This window comes from Streptopelia decaocto, assembly GCF_964273445.1.
Source record: "Streptopelia decaocto genome assembly, chromosome: 1".
In the NCBI taxonomy this organism is placed as follows: Eukaryota; Metazoa; Chordata; class Aves; order Columbiformes; family Columbidae; genus Streptopelia; species Streptopelia decaocto.
Window position 1 is genome coordinate 107,924,992 of NC_138663.1, and position 17,222 is coordinate 107,942,213.

Here is a 17,222-nt window from a genome sequence, read left to right on the forward strand (position 1 = left end):
TGCTTTTAGAGGGGTCTATTTGCTTTGTGTGTTTCTGAGTATATATTAATAAATGTATATATATGAAATAAAATGGATACTGTTCACTAGAATGTCCTTTTTTGGCTGTTCTGCCTGCATTAAACATAGATTATCAAGTTGGGCAGAATGAGTTTTTATGAAGTGTAATTAATTCTAGAGATTATTTGCATACTTAAGGAAAGGGTCAAATAACTACACTTGCTCTCAGTTGCTCTTAGGAAGAAACAGTCATTCTCTTTGTTCCTGAAGGTTTCTCCAGCTCAGAGGGTGTAAGGTGCACTAGTTGGAGTGTCTTTCTTCCTGTCTAGCCATAGCCTTCCAAAATACCTACTAGATACAGTGACTTGTGAACAAACAAGTGTCTGTCCTCTATTGTAGGTGAATTGGTATCTAACTTCATTGGAGGACTGAACTCTGAAATAATTTCTGTGCTTCACAGAAAACAACCGTGTAATGTCTTGTTTTCTTTGTCTAATTTTGACAGGATGTCTGTTAGTGTAATTGAAGATGTGAAAATGCAGTTAAGTAAAATAGGTCCAAATGTTTGCTGGAAGAAAAAGAATAGAATTGCTGACACTAATAGAATGTAATGATCTGCTGATTGATGATACCTAAATGAGCAAGAAAAAAGGGAAACATAATCCTTCCTGCATATTCCCCCAAGCTTGTGTTACCATTTGGAAACTAATCCATCAATGCATGTTACCTATGCAAAAAAGGTGAAAACTCTGCTGTTCAGCTGATTATAATGGGACTGTCTTTAAAAGTATCACCTTGATTGTGCTTGGTTGCATTATACTCGAGTCTTTCAAATTGCAAATCTCAGTGATTGTGTGCCTAGTAGTGCTTTTAACACTTTCTCGTTTGCTTGTACATAATTTGTATTATGCCTTCACTCACAAATTTTGCAGGCTATTGTACTGGTTATCATCACAAAAGACATTTGCTGTATTTCTAGATTAAAGTAGGATACTGACCATTACAAGTAAAATATGGATTTTTTTTTTTTTTTTTCCTTTTAATTTACCTGGACTCTTTAGAAATTAGTTATGGTGGGGAGTTCCCCACCTGTGAAACACTGCAAAATACAGAAAAGTATGTGAAGTCATGTTTGATCTCCTATCTGAATTACTCGGGAAAGAGACTTAACTTCTTATCCTTTCAAGTATTTGTAGTTGAATTTTATAGGTTATCTCCAGTAATTAGTTTAGCTTAAGAATGTTGTTTGTCATGTTTGTCTTCTGGTTTGTGTAGTGTAGCACCAGAGAATTATTACTGTTCCAACTATGTCCACAGCAAAATATTGGGTTTTTGCTGGATCCCTTTCATTTGCTTTCTGACTTCTTGCCCCCCTGTTTTAGAAGTGGAAGTCCAAGATAATCCCAGCTGCAGCTGTTCCAAATCGGAATGTGTTGACAAGCACTGCACTTTCCTTCCAGGTGACAAGTGAGCATTTTGTGGGCTAGTCATAGGAGGGATGATGACCTTTGCTGCTCGTTCCTGGTGCTGCTGAAATGTTTAAGTACTTAGTAGGTTTGAAGAGCTTGTGATGTGAAACATCAGTCAGCTGTTGCCATTCTGGTTTGCCCCTTTTTTTTCACTTCTTAGCCTTGGTTATGTGTGCAGCACACACTTTTTGAAAGCTCACTTTTGTAGAAGAGTCATAAAGGCTAGTATTTTGGAACCTTATTTCCAGCTAATATCAAATCTTTGGTATTTGATTTTTATTTATAGGGCAAGAGATTTTTGTTTATAGGAGAGAGGATGAGATGATGTGAAAAGAAGAATGTCAGATAAAGGGGGTTAAGCTCTAGAAGGTAAAAGCATAATACCTGCCTTCAGAACGAGATGGAAGTGAAGGTGGCGAGTGAAATAAATTATTTTAAAACTGGTTTTATTTTCACAAGTTTGGAGTTTTTTTTAAGCAATAGGAAGTCTAAAATTTGGTCTGCTGCAATGGTCATTTTTTTTCCCTACAAACAGGTCGTGACAATGCATGTGAGAAGACTTCATACATGTTTCTGCGAAAAGAACTTCCTGTGCGACTAGCTAACACCATGAGAGAAGTCAATTTGTTGCCTGATAACTTACTTAACAGGCCTTCAGTTGGACTAGTACAGAGTTGGTAAGTTTACAAAAAAAAAGTGGATTGAAAAATTAATGTAAAACTAACACTTCGTGTTGCTTTACTTGCAGCTCAGCTTGAATTGTCTTGAGCTGAAATCTGGTTTCTGTCTTGAATTCTTTATAATGAGTTTTTCTTGTCAAACAGTTTAATTTTCTTCTGTCTAATGTTAAGTAAATATTCTGTTATTGATCTTAGGTATAAGAATTTTGAAGTTAGTCTTGTAAATTAGTAGAAGCATACTGTTGTCTCCCAGATAGTTAGAATCAGTCAATAACTTCCAAGAGTGAGCTTTTAAAATATTCCTTACTGTTTGTGATTCAAAGTCCTGACATATTTTCCACAGTAATTAATTTCTAGCCTACTTACATGTTCAGTAAGGTTTGGAGACAACTGCCTTGTATGTATTAAAGTCTAAAAAATTGTTGTTCATGGGATATTTATTGCCTCTCTAGCTGCAAATACTTAATCGAAACAATTTATGTAAAAATATCTTTGCAGTGTCCAACAGACTTATTGCGAATAATAGTTGATCCAACTGTAACAGCAGCTAATGTTGTAGGCTTCTATTAAGTTCAGTCATAGCTCTTGAGCCAAGAGCCTGTACATTGACTGCTGCGTTTGGTCTCATATTTATCAAGCTTCAGACTTAAAAAATATAAATTAGGATATGTGATATTGTCCATGATAGGTAACACTAGCAGTCTTGATGACCACTTTGAATGTAGTGATTACGTGCTTGAAATAAAAATGCTGTGGAGCCACACAATGACGATTACTTTGTGGTTAAGCGGCAGCTTGCAAGCTTTGAAGGCTTCTGTCGTCTGTCTGGTATCGCCAGAAGCTCTTATAAGCCTAATAGGAAAGAGGTGATAATATGCAGGCCATTTAGGCTTTTCTAATCTAGATGACTTGAAGCTGTCTTTAGAGAAATGTAGACAGATAGGTGAATGAAAAATATGGAATAACTTTTCTTTAGTGACTTTGTGGCATAATTCTTCTAGTCCAAATATATGTTCTGTGGCATATGCTTCTGCCCTACTAATACATAGTCAAGCAACATTTGGATCACTTCTGGCAAGGAACTGAATGGGGGCTTAGAATAGATGCCCCCTTCAGAATTGTTACTTAGGTTTAAGAACTCATGGAATACATTTATGACTACAGCAGATACTACCAGTTTAAAGAAAGACTATCAGTCTTGAGTGTATTGGAATATATAATGCCTGTAAAATAGTTGTCCAAATTGCATGTTTTATGTGATAATGTGATTTGCACTATCACAGCTGTCGACTGTTAGCTTTCTGTTAAATGGACCACAATATGGGACTTTAACATGATGAAGAAGTTCAAGTGTACATCCAGCCCAGAGACAGAAGTTTGAAATGAAAATGTTTGTTGTAGTGTCCTTCTAATGTTGTTCCTCAGTTAACTAACAGTTTTTGTTGGAAGGGATATCTTCACTGAGTTTATGTATGAGTATTTTTGTGATCCGATGTCAGAAGTTATAAAAGTAACAGTAGTGTGTTGTTTTCCTGATTATAGATATGGACTTTAAAGAGTTTATTTCTTATTTTTCTGTTTTGCGTTTTTTTCATTGCTTTTTTAAACTTTTGCCAGTAGATTATACATCCTAGTGATAGACTCATGATGAACCTTGGACAAAATTTAATATATCAGTTAGCTTCCAAGACAAAAGTTTTATTAACTTCAGTGTGAATGACCTCGAGTGTTGTGCAGCTGTACTGATAGCAGGTTTTGAAACATATTAATAATTTCTTAACCTGAAGTTTAGATATATCGAGAGATTTCTGAATTTTATGTGTTAGAAAAATAAATATCAATTTAGCTGTTCAGCTGTTTTGTGAACTTGTAAAATGAAGAAACCTCTTCTTGATGCACTTGTTTGATGCTTCAGGAAATTTTTCTTTGGATCAGATTTTGTGATCCTTGCTGCTACTATGCTGTAGACTGTGGAAGCTTGACAATTTATTAATATGCAAACAAAAACTTTAACATCCATTTACCACAAGTGGCCAAAGACATAATTGAATGCATTATTCACCTTAAACTGTTTATTTGCTGATTTTTCAGTAATTTTTGTGATCACCAGCATTTTTCATTTATTTATTCTACCACATTGTCATAGAAGCCTATGTTTTTATGTGCTTTTAGTGATATTCAAAATTAGCTGAAGTTTTAAAATTTGAGGACCCGGTCTATTTGTTAATGTCAGCATGCAAAAAATTACAGGAAGCTCCTAATCTTTAAAGTTGGTTTTATTAAACTTTTAAATTAGGAGTAAGGTGGCTCTATGAATAAATTGAACTTTGGTTTGGTGGAGTAGGAAAACAAATTAATGCTGCCTACTGTACAGCATAGATCCTTTCCTGTCGGTTCTCTGTCCAGCCAAGCAGTGAGATTCTGGATTGCATGAATTTCCCAGTCCCTTATAGGTCCCTTGGGAAGCAACCTCATCTTGTCACTTCTGAGAATTTTCTCCCCGGGGCAGGCAAGCCCTGTTCTGCTCTCCATTTTCTAATCTGTCTTCATGCTCACGCTGCAGGCACTTTGTTTCCGGCACCCCGCGCTCCCCTCCTTGACTGTGCTGCGCTGCCTGGCAGGTTTTACAACTGATTGCTTGATTGCTCTCAGGAAAGGTGCATTTTGTTTGTTCTCCTTCCTTTCTGGGTTCCTTAGCTTGATGTGTACCGCAATAAGGACATGCAAGACAGCTGTCCTTCCTTTGTGCTGCTCAGCTGTGCTTTTCTGAATAAAACTGGCATAACCTACAGAGTGAATTGTGAACAAAAAAAACCACAAAGTTTCGCATTTCGGACTGTGCAAAGGTAAAACACTAGCTCTGTCCCAGTTCAGGTTTATAACTTGGTTTATGTGTATGTTTTGCATGGAGTAGCAAGGGAAGGAATAAAGTGAATGAAAAGAATAACACAGTTAATGTGTTCTAGCTGTGAACTACGGCAATTCTAAATAACAGACAGATCAACAATCAGTGTGCTAGGGTTCAGCAACTTATTTTCAATTTTTCAAAATTAGTGAGCAAGTGCGTTGTTCAAAAGAAGTGGCCTTTTTTAGCTCAGCTTTGAGAGGGCACTCTCTAGCTAAAGTGCACTGTAAGTAGGATATTGAACATGTGGCAGAATTGCATAATAAAGGATATCATCGCTAATGTTGTGTGATAAGGGAAAATAGTTACAATAAAACCTTACATTGCATAAGGTCAGGGCTTGTAAAGTATCTGAAGTGTGAGGTTTGCACAATATGCTACTCAGTCATATCTAAAATTCACATTTTAATTAAGTCTGACCAAATTTCTTTACTTTTTTCTAGTACTTTTCCCTGAAAAAGACTACAAATTTCTGTTTATCTCCTTGGAAAGACCCATTGGAGAAATAAATACAGCTTGGGGATGAATAATTATTTTTCCTCTTATTTTTTACATTCAGATTATGCTAACAAGGTTGTGTTACCATGGAGATATGTTTTATCTTTTCAGTGCTTTGGTGTTAAAGAGGTTCTAACGGAAAATCTTTGTGAAGTACACATAGGGAAAAAAGCAAAGGTATCTTGCATGAGCTGAAAAAAATAATCTGGAGTTGACATATGCGCATTTACAGTGATATAATGTATGAAATCTACCGTTCTCGAATTATTGCATTTGGCAGACTAAAAAGAAATCAATCTACCTGTGGTAGTAATGAACAAAAGAACAGGGCTAAAGGGTGCTTGAAACCAAAGAACTTGCCCAATGAATTGTAGTATATTGTGATAAAAAATTGAACACCGAGAAGGCAACAGATTTGAAGGACGTAGGATTTGATTTCTGCTTTTGATGACTCACCAAAGACAGCAAAATATAACTGTGGTTTTTGTTTTTTTTTTTAATCTATGTTGTGGGTTTTTTTTGTTTGTGTGTGTGTGTGTAGATTTGAGTCCTGTATAGTTGCACTCATTTACTATAATATAGCAAGTCCACCATTATTCTGGTATTTTTCTTGTTTATTCTGGCTGGCTGGTAATTGGTGTGTTTAAAACATCACAAGGTCTTTTCAGTGCTTGATAAATCCCTGCAGTTACCACCTTTATTTATCCATATCTGCACCCACAGCTCAAATAAAAAGAAAATTCAAGGAAGTAGCTAAATTGTGTGAAAGGGGAATGACCTTTTTTTACACATCCTGGCTATTACCAGATGGAGCTTCGTTGCTGACTGCTCACCATTAGAGAGATTGTAATGTTTGTGATGGTTAAAACAATGTTGCGAATTATTTGTTACAGCTAACCAGAGTTATAAATTTCCTTTTAAACACTTTTTTTGGTTGTTGTTACTTAATTTATTTAATTTTGAGCTGCTTAGGAGGCAGTGAGGGAGATAAATTTTGTGTGAAAACTGGAAATCACAATAGGATAAAAGAAAAATATGTACAGCCTTTGCAGCTCTGAGTTTTTAATTAGAGACTTGGGATAATATACAGGGTATTACAACATCCCAGGTTTGCTGACATTTGATGGTAGCCATTGGACAGCAGGTTGGAGTTGTTTAACATAAGGTTACTTTTTTTTTATAGCTTCATTTAGTCAAGGGTTTAGAAGAAACAGTAAAAGTAATGGAAGAAATTTGAGCAACTTAAATTTGAAGTTAATAAGCTTTTCTCTGAGCTGGCCCTTCTAACTTACTGAATGTTCTGCTTGTGCTAATGAACTTCATTTCTAAAGTAATATTAACTTACTTTAGAATCAGACATCTAAATATTTTTGATAACTCTAAAGGAAAAGCATTGCCTGTTTCATCATTTCCCCATTATCACAGGTTAAAGGGAAATTACTTTAGCACATTTATAAATATCCTTAGAGTATTTTTTGTGTAATTTTCCTTTGTTTCAGAAACTTTAAGTTCTTCATTGGTGCTGTGACTTCAGAAGCTGTTCTACCTGCTGGCTCTTCTGAAGACTGGTGACCATGTTTGTCAGCTTTTCTCTGCTTGATGCCTGGTTTAGTCTTTTTCTGACAGAGTTTTCTGCACAATTACTTCCTACATTAGATGAAACACTGGATTTACCCCTACCTGATAATTTAGTAAAAGTTCTGATCCTTCAGCACCTGAGTGGTGATGTTTGATTATTCCAGGGGCTGCACTCTTAGGCCAAATGTCCAAATAAGCTAATGGAGAGTATGAATCTCAGTCAAGTCCAGACAGCACAAAAATCAGGTATCAGCTGCCTTCAGTACCAGAAATACTCATTGCTGTTCTGTCGTCTGCTTCAGCACAGGGTTGCTGATGTTCAAGATTTCTGGTAGGAGGTCTGTAGTAAGAAGCACCTGCTGTGTTGTTTCTCAAGTGTAGTGGTTGTCCTTCATCCTCAGAAACAGGACTCTCGTGATATTATATCATGACAGATGGAGATGAGCATCTTCCTAATAACCTCCTCTGGCTTACTTTGCTATGAGAGAAGCTGTCACTCTGTCATGACAGAGATTTATTGATGCATCTTTTGTATGGGAAGAAGCTGAGAGAGCTGTCTGGACTGTTCAGCCTGAAGAAGAGAAGGCTTGTGGGGTAGGGGAAGTTGAATAATTGTGTATAAATACCTAATGGTGGAGAATAAAGATGAGGGAGCCAGACTTTTTTCAGTAGTGGTCAGTGACAAGGCAAGAGGCAATGAATACAAATTAAAGCACATGAAACTCCATTTGAACATAAGAAAAAAACTTTTTTACAGTGAGAGTGATCAAACACCTCAAGAAGGTTTGCCCAGAGAGGCTGTGGAGTCTCCATCTGTGGAGATATTCCAAGCCCAACTGGATGTGGTCCTGGACAAGCCTGCTCTAGCTGACCCTGCTTGAGCAGGGAGGTTGCACTAGATGATTTCAAGAGATCTCTTCCAACCTAAATGGTTCTGTGACTCTGAATTTCCTTGGAAAGCTGTTTTGCGGTCTTGGGTGTTCTGGGAGGCAGAAAGGGCTGTTGCTGCGTTTATGACAATGGGTGTAGAAGAGTGAGCTGGGTGTGTGTGGTGGAAAAACAGGAGGAGGGCAAGGAAAAAAAAGTAAAGGCCTCTGCAAAACAGAGAGGATGGCAACATAAAGTAGGAAGGGAAAGCATTTCAAACCATGCTGAAGGCTTGAAAGGGTGAGAGAGGGGACCATAAAGAATAGAGGAGCAGCTGTTGGCAAACCTGCTGGCATGAACAGCATTTGGTCTTTTATGTGCAGTATTTGTGGAGGGTACTTGTGACAGTCCATAGTCCACCTCCTGGCCTGGATTGTGCCTGTGCTGGAGAAATCATAGTGTTTTGACCCACTCATTGGCTTCAGTCGTGGTGGCTGCCTTGAATTTCACGTTTGCTGCACATCTACAGTAGCTTCCCATTTAATTTCTTCTGAGAAGAATCTGATCTACTGAGAAGTGCCAAAACAACTTTGCAAACATAAGCCGTGTGGATTAAGTGAAGATGATTAGCGTATTTCAGAACCATACCACAGGTTTAGATTTGAAAATAAAAATGCTAATGTAGACAGAGTCATTGAATGGCAAGAGATGAACGTGTATGTGAGGAATAGGATAATGTTCCACAGAAATCATGCGGGTTTTTTTTTTTGATAGGTTGTTTTTCTCTGTGGAATCAAATATTTTGCCTGGTTTCCTTTTACCACACAAATTTGAGAAGGCAAATATTTATTTAATTACCAAGGAAGATCTTGGCTTTCTTGTTATATTAGAACCTGCAGGGTGAAGGAACTAATCCAATCTGACAATACTGGTGGTTTTAAGTTACATGGCTTTTTTCATGCATGGATGTATTTGCAAGAAAAGGACACCACATGAATGATACATCTTTTTCTGTTCACAGAAACAGTCTAGGAAGTTAGTTTCCTCTTTTTAGATCATTAGAGGTTGAATGCCTTAAATATGTTCTCATCAACCATCGAGGAAATGGTGAAGGCGGTAGCACAGGCTTGTGGAGTGTCACATATTCACTAGAATCAGAGCAAAATTGGACACAGGAAAGAGTCTTAAGCATTGCTTCTGCATGAGATTGCCTGGTTTGACAAGAAGTCAAAAGCTAGTCTTACTGCCTCCATAGAGCCAAACTTATGACACCCTAAATTGCCTTAGTATCTTGGAGTTGCCATCTTTCATCTTGGAGTTCATTTGCTGATTGTTTATTCCTGTGTTTTGCTTGCTGTAATAATGGCACCTTTTTTCCCATCCTGTACCTATGATTAACTTGATAGACATTGATTCATATAAGGCAGGTGATGTTGAAGAACATGTACCTCTTTGAAGCAAAGGAGTAAGAGTGATCACAGTTTGTTACATGTTAAGTCTTGCAGGTGAATCAGCTGAGTTCAGAGAGTGAAGCTGTTTTTTCCAGTGAGAATTAATAAAAGGGCAGTGTGTTTAAGGAGGTTACTTCTTACTCACTGTTTCAGAATGTCAGTTCCTTCTCCAGCTGATTGTCCTGATGATTTTTCCTGTGCCTCTCTATCCTCTACATCATGTCCCTGCATAGTTAGAACTTCTTCAGTATCTAATTGCTGGATGTTACATTTATCAGGAATTCATCTTTAGTAGATAGTGGGTTGTGGCTCCTTAAGTTCCCTGAAGTGACCCTAGGCAATTTCTTGAATTCCTGGGAGTATGATGTGAGGATTGTTCTAAACTCTTACTGTCTCTTAGCAGTGTAAAAGCACATGTTTTAAAATAAGCAGTACTAGAGACACCAGCTACTTCCCAAACTTGTAACTGACAAACATTGGGGGTATTTCTGTAACCATTTGTCACAGTTGCAGTGGAGCAAAAATGCACAGAGGGACAGGAGCCAGTGTTACTGTGCTGACCACGTTGAAAATGTCAGTCTCCCTGGAGAAGTGACGTCGTGACCTGTGGTGGCTGCATCTGAAATGGATGGTGGAGGGGCAGCATGTGGTTCTGGAGGTAGTCATGTAGAGAGCATGCTGTCTCAGGCTTTGCTGTAGGTTGGAGATGTAGGCTGAAGTTTCACAGCATGCTTAAACTGATCCTAAGGTAAAACTGCTACCAAAAGCAATTTTGTTGTAATGTGAGGTTGTCCAAGCCTCAGTGACTGGGGTCAGCCTTGTAGGCACTGAGCTTATGCACAGACCATTCTGTTGAGCTGATCTAATGCGTTGCTGCCACTGAAAGGGGAAAGGCTTGGTCACTTGTTGGTGTTTTGTTTTGTTTTTTTTTCTTATGTAGGCTCTACAGTTATCTTTTCTCTCTTGTGCTAGCTTTAGCTGGTGGGCAGCAGGATGACCATGAGCCAGCACTGTGCCCTTGTGGCCAGGAAGGCCAATGGCATCCTGGGGTGGATTAGAAGGGGGGTGGTCAGTAGGTCAGAGAGGTTCTCCTCCCTCTCTACTCTGCCCTGGTGAAACCACACCTGGAATATTGTGTCCAGTTCTGGGCCCCTCAGTTCAAGAAGGACAGGGAACTGCTGGAGAGAGTCTGGCGCAGAGCCACGAAGATGATGGAGTGGAGCATCTCCCTTATGAGGAAAGGCTGAGGGAGCTGGGGCTCCTTAGCTTGGAGGAGACTGAGAGGTGACCTCATTAATGTTTACAGATATATAAAGGGTGAGTGTCACGAGGATGGAGCCAGGCTCTTCTCAGTGACACCCGATGATAGGACAATGGGCAGTGGGTATAAACTGGAACACAAAAGGTTCCACTTAAATATGAGAAGAAACTTCTTCTCAGTAAGGGTGACAGAGCACTGGAACAGGCTGCCCAGGGAGGTTGTGGAGTCTCCTTCTCTGGAGACATTCAAAATCCACCTGGATGCCTTCCTGTGTAACCTCATCTAAGTGTTTCTGCTCCATCAGGGGGATTGGACTAGATGATCTTTCGAAATCCCTTCCAACCCCTAATGTTCTGTGATTCTGTGAGTTATTTTCAGGTGCAAGAGTGATTGAAGAAAACAAACGGACCTGTCTGGCTGTTTTGCCATTGCAAGGGATTACAGCTGTTGGCGCACACATCTGGTTAGCAGTGATGTTATCATAGTGTAAGTGGCAGTGCTCCTCAGGAGTGAAGGGAGGGCAAAAGGGAGAGGAATGACGGCTCCTTCTGGAGAGGATGAAACCCTGTCTTTTATGTGTGTGATTGGCACCTTGTGTTATTTACTTCAAGAAATAGGCTCCAATTCTGTAATCTTTAATGCTACATCTATACTGCTAAATGCACCTGCTTCAGGGGTTGAAACCTGGTCTGCACGCCCAGTAGTGTGAGGTGGTAGCATTTATGCTGGTGTTGGGCTCGTTTCCTACAGAGCGGGCTGGCCATGTTCATATTGAGTGGTACTTTGCCTCAAACGTTTTTTGGGTCCTGTGTGGGACCTCTGTGGCTCTAAGCCTTAGTTAATATCTCACATGTGCCAAAATGTCTGAACTAGAGAGAGAGCGGTGTTGTGTAACAGCGGTGTGTTTAAAAAACGGAGAGTTGTGTTATGTAGCCCTGAGGTATTATACAACATATGAGGAGATGTGGGAGTGTGAAGGGACATACTCTTCTGGAGTGCTGTGGTAGGACCATCTTGGTGCACTTTTGTTAGCATGGCTTTTGGGGGTGTGCCCTGGAGCTTTATTTTGAAAGGCAGATTGGATGGCTCTCTGAGGAACACGGGAGCAAACTAATATCTATACAAAGTGGATGACCAGGAAATCAAGACCCAGAGATTAACTAAGTTACCTGAAATTACAGACCTACCCGAAGAGAGGGTTTGCTCCTGTTAACTTCAGCTTGATTTATATAGCAGTTTTCCTGAATCGTGGACTGTAATGTCATAAATAATGCTTCTGAACTCAATATAATATATTGTATTATACCTGCTTTCTTTCCCTTTATTGCAGCATCCAACTTCATTTTTGCCTCTGCAGAGAACTCTGTACTATGCTTCTGTTGTTTCAGACAAGGTTGTAGTTTTAATATATTAAAAAAAAATTTTAGTAATTTATATTTAAGTGTTTTAATTCCTTCTTTACTGTTTTGCTTATTTCAGGTACATGCAGAGTTTCCTTGAGCTTTTAGAATATGAAAATAAAAGCCCTGAGGATCCTCATGTTCTGGATGAGTGAGTAATTTGTTTTCTTGTGATAGTTCATTTAAAAATAATCTGTCTCAAAGAACAAGTGTTTTTGTTCTGTAGTATAGCAGTCATCTTATTTCGAAGGTAAAATTTGTTCAACAAAAGCCAGAATTGTTATCTGGAGCAGAATGTAAGAATCTAAGTGCTTTTGAGCAATATAGTTTTCATTTATACAGTCTGATAGTGTAAGAAATGACATGAAATGCTTCCTCCAAGGTGGTATTGAGAAGACAACATACACATGAGAATATACTTGCATATCAAATACTTAGGACTAAAATGTCATTTTAGTAGACATTGAGCTTAGTGCTCTGTATGTAATGTGTATTACACATTAATAATTTGAGTTTTTCCAATTTGTGTAAGTCATTGTTTTTATCTAAAAGATTTTTTTAATGGACTTCAATTATTGGTGCTCAGCTGCCTCATTTAATATTACTTATGTTTTGAGAAGGTAGGAAAGCTTTGCCATTTTTCTTTATTAATAAAACCATACTAAAATGGAACATGCACACAGAGACTTGCACCACGACACTAAAGTCTATGGTTACCCTGTACTGTGTAACAGTCAACTTTGTTTCAGGAGATTACTTGTTGCAGGTTTTTTTTGTTCCATTGATTGGTTTCTTAGGGTAGTTTGTTAAACTTGAATTTATTTATTTATTTTTTTAAGCTCTGGAAATCCTGCCTGATCAAGCAGTGCTTTGTAGGAAGCGTTTCATAAAACATCTTGTAGTCCAGCAGATGCTCTGTTTGTGCAAGATGTGGCCTGTGCTGTGCAAAAATGGTGTTTTGCCTTCAGTTAGTTTTAGATATATTAACTGCTATGTTATGTTAAATAAGGGTTTTATCAGGTAATGCATTTTAGATGTTATGCTCTTCTGGTTGTGAGCATGTTGTCTGAGATCTTTATACTTTGTTTTTTAAGTGTGAAGCAATACATGCAAGAGAAGCTCAAGTGCGTGAGTACCAAATTCCCTGTGTGGCAGAACTGTAGGAGGAGCTGTAGGGGTTATAGACTGACTGAATTGTAGTGTTCTTGAACAAGGGGGAAGTAATTATTTTCTCAGTGTGAGCCCTAGGATGGAATATTGTCTTAATTTCTTAATAGGTAGTACCCAGAACTGAAAACACACATGGGCAGTCTTGGTGTGAAAGGAACAAGAATTAGAGACTTGGAGAGTTCCACTTATGAATAATGTTGAAGGCATTTGTTAAGACTGGCAAAAAGAGATCAAGGTGCGAGACACTGGAAGTCTGAGTGTGCCAAAAAACGTCCCTGTAGTAAAGGATGATTGGTTGCTCTAAGTGAAGAAGTGTAGAATGAAAAAATGGTCAATTTCTGTTGAAGTTGAGATTTGATACAGAGCAAAAAGTATGAAGTGAGAACAGACTGAAAAAAATATTTCAGAAGGCTGTAGAGCATCCCATTTTAAAAGCTTTTAAGAACAGACTAGGTAGTTTTCAGTGGCATTCTGTAGTGGGTAAGAAAGATTAACTTTTTAACTGCTTCTATTTTGTTATATTTTGTGATTCTGTATTTACAGCCTGTTTGCTGATGGGACAAGAATTCTGTTTGTGACTAATGTAGCAAAGTTTTCTTACTGATTGACTTAAAAAAAAAAAAAAAATCCAAAACATTTTTGAGTGAGGTTAAGTTACCAGAATTTAGGTGTTTGTTGCCTTTTAAGGTGGCATAAGCTGTCCTAGACCTCTGAGCAAGCCTGACAAGTGTAACCCAGGTCCTGTTAAGCCTGTAACATCCTGGGTGTGCAAGTGGAGGCAAGGTGGTCGTGTAGCTTCTGGTACCATCTTAGATGTTGCATATTTAAGTAACTGAATTTCAGCTTTTTATGGACTTCAGAGGTTCAGGGTAGATCACTATATCTATCTATCTAAATATTTTTTTTTAAAAAGGTTGATCAGCTTTTTTCTTGGAGATCTGTTTTTAGAGTCTGTTCATAATTATCACGTGAATTACCTGATTCTGTCATATGGGTAACAGGCATTCTTGACATTGTTTCATGGCAATGAGAAATATTGTTTGAGGTGCTCTATATTAGTATGAGATACCAAATATTTGATGAACCACTATAAATGTTTGTTAAAATCTTTGAAATCTTGCAATTATTGTATCATATGTAATTAAGTACAAATAATAAGGATGTTGGAAATTTTTTGCTGCCTACTGGGAAGAAGTCCAGTTAGGGACTTAGACAGTAAGAGTCATCTTTTATGCAAAGTTTGGACTGTGAAAAGAGACAAAAGCTGCATTATTTGTTTAAATATGAAATTTATTCTTCTTGACAGTATAGGGTAGGCCACCTAAGGTTAGAAAGTCAGATTTACTTTCCTCCTTTTTACATGTTATCTGTGTCTAACTTTCTGAAGGCTATGCTGTTTAACCTGTATATTGAGCTGTAATTAGCTATTATTTTAATATTATTGGCAAACTATGTCTTTCAAGAATAATCTTAACTACATTTGTAATTATCTAAGAAAAAATGTCTCAGCTTCTGTACCAGTGTTCCATGTTGCTGCTGTCCAGCCCTATCCTACCTTTATGCCTTATGGTAAGAGGAAAAATACCAGGAACTCTAGTATTAATAGTAAACACACTATTTTTTCAGTGGGGAAAAAAAAAAAAACACGCTCAAAAAAAGGAAGACTTACAGGGCAGTTGATTTTTTTTTTTTTTTGGATACTGAATTAGTACCTTCCTGGTCTTTCTGTTAGTTGAGGTGGATTTCAGTTTCTGTTATGACTAATCCAGGTAACAGTAGCACAGGAGAGAAGATGAACAAAAATGATCTTATAAAAAGGTTCAGTATCCACAGATATGATATAGCAATGTTGGCAGCAGTTCTTGAGTTAATGCTTTCTACAGTGTTCGTCTGGGTTGGTCAGTTGAACACCATACTGTCTGTCCCCTGACTATTGTGTTACACAATGACAGCAGTGCCAACACAGTAGAGAGGCTGAGTGGTTAGGAGTAAGTGCAGAGACTAAACTAAAGCTGATGTTTTTGAGAGTGGTCTAACTCATCTCTGCTCTTAGTGTGTGACTTTGAGGACAGATGTGCATTCATAAGTGTTACTTTGAACATTGGACAAAATTATTTTGGGGGATTTTTTTGTCTCAGTATTTCTGTGATGAAGAGGTTCAAAGGTGCTTCAGTTTTCAGTTATGTTATTATGTTATATTGCTTAGCAGACCTTGTGAAGACTTACTACAACATTGCCAGATTACTGTCGCTGCCAGTAGCATGGGCACCTGCCAAAAGGTCAGGTTACTTTTGCATTTTCGATAACACAAATATCTTTCCTCAAGCTGCAGGGTGGTCAAGTGAAAGTCCACAGTTCTGTTAAACAGTATGATTGCAGGAGTGTTAAGATAAAGTGTCCATGTTTGGTAGAGACTGTTTTCTGGCAGAAGAGTTGGAAATTTCCCATTGTGTCAATATGCATATGGATAAACACACAGAGGCAGATGATGTTTGTTAAAAGTGGAAGGGTTTGTAAAATGTGCTGTTCACATGTACTTTCAAAGACCACTTACTCCATCCCCTATACATGTGAGTTTCTTTGCTGATTTTTCTCTTTGTGGCACTCTCGTGGGAGGGAGGGTGTGGGGGGGAGTGTCCCGGAACTGAGAGCAACTGAAGTAGTGAGCTGCCAGTATGTCTAGAGATAACACACACACGAGAAACTTAGTAAATAAGAAGTAACTTTCCTGTCTGCAGCATGAAGATTAAAATAGTGATTCTGTTAGCAATTTGAAATAAGTAAATATTCGAGTAAATTTGATTAAGAAGATGCCATTTTGTTACTTTCAAGTAATGCGAAATGCTATTTCAGTTAGATTTGCACTTCAAAAGTAGCTATGCTTTCTAGTAGAGAAATCTTTCAGAGTGTGAACTTGTACTTGTCTTTCTGGTGATCTTCAGCTACCAGCTAGCACTTCTTTAAAAAAGAGCAGCCAGTTGAAAAAACTCCATTGCATGTCTGTTCCATTTAAAAGGATTTTTTTTCAGTCTACTTATGACTTTCTTGTCTTTAGTCTTTCAAATGCTACTACCCATAAAAGAGACATAGCAAAAATTCCCCCTGTTTTTCTATTGGTTTTCTTATTACTTGCTTTCTTGCGCTGTGATGATAGATCAAAACAGAATAATGTATACAGTCATTATGGAGTTAAATAATAACTCGAGACATTCATTAATTGTCTTCGCAGAAGTCTAAAGGCTTAATTTATTCAACAGCAATGGTAAGGCCTTGAATATTCTTAATACACAAGCCACTGAAGCTCACTTGACTATAATGGTTTCATATTAATAATTTCTCATCTGTCAAACCAGCGACATTATTTATTCATTGTGGTTTTGCAAATACAATTTACTGAATTTTGAAAAAAAGAGTCATTGCTAAATAAAATTTTCAGAGCTATTCTGGAGTACTGCCCCCTCAGCTAATCCCAAAAACATTTTAAAAATTCCTTGATATGGTCTCCCACTTTCTGAGCACAGTAAAAGTTTTGTATCTTTCGGGTGTGTGAGGAGTGGTAAGAAATGAGTGGTAAGATTAAGGAAATGTGTCTTGATTTCTGCCCTGCTGCTTTGAAGCGTGCCTATGTACTTTCATGTATTTGGTCCTTTAAAAGTGGCTGCTTTATGGAAACATGTGAAATGAACTCAGTTATCTTTGAAGATGGAACTGGAGGCTTGTCATAGCACTGTAATAATGAAGAATTCCTTTATTTTGTGTATTTGCACGCTAAACTTCAGCTCTGATTTGCTGGTCTGTAGCAGATAAACCTTTTAGCCCTTGGTTTGCCCCTTAGCATGCTCTGCGCTTTCAGGCACTTTGGTAGTGAGATGCCAGTGAACAGTTTGCCCTTGTGGAGCATGCAGGCATCCTGTTTTATGTTGTGGATAGTGGAGGTATTTAA

At 38.0% G+C, this 17,222-nt stretch overlaps 1 protein-coding gene across 1 annotated transcript in view; it reads left to right on the forward strand.

The window, feature by feature from the left end:
* PDK3 (pyruvate dehydrogenase kinase 3) overlaps positions 1–17,222 on the forward strand; it is a 58,934-nt gene that overhangs the window by 17,474 nt on the left and 24,238 nt on the right. Inside the window, exons 2-3 of the mRNA XM_082076121.1 lie at positions 2,005–2,146; positions 12,189–12,260. Coding sequence (XP_081932247.1) covers positions 2,005–2,146; positions 12,189–12,260 — 214 coding nt within the window. The remainder of the gene's footprint in view (positions 1–2,004; positions 2,147–12,188; positions 12,261–17,222) is intronic.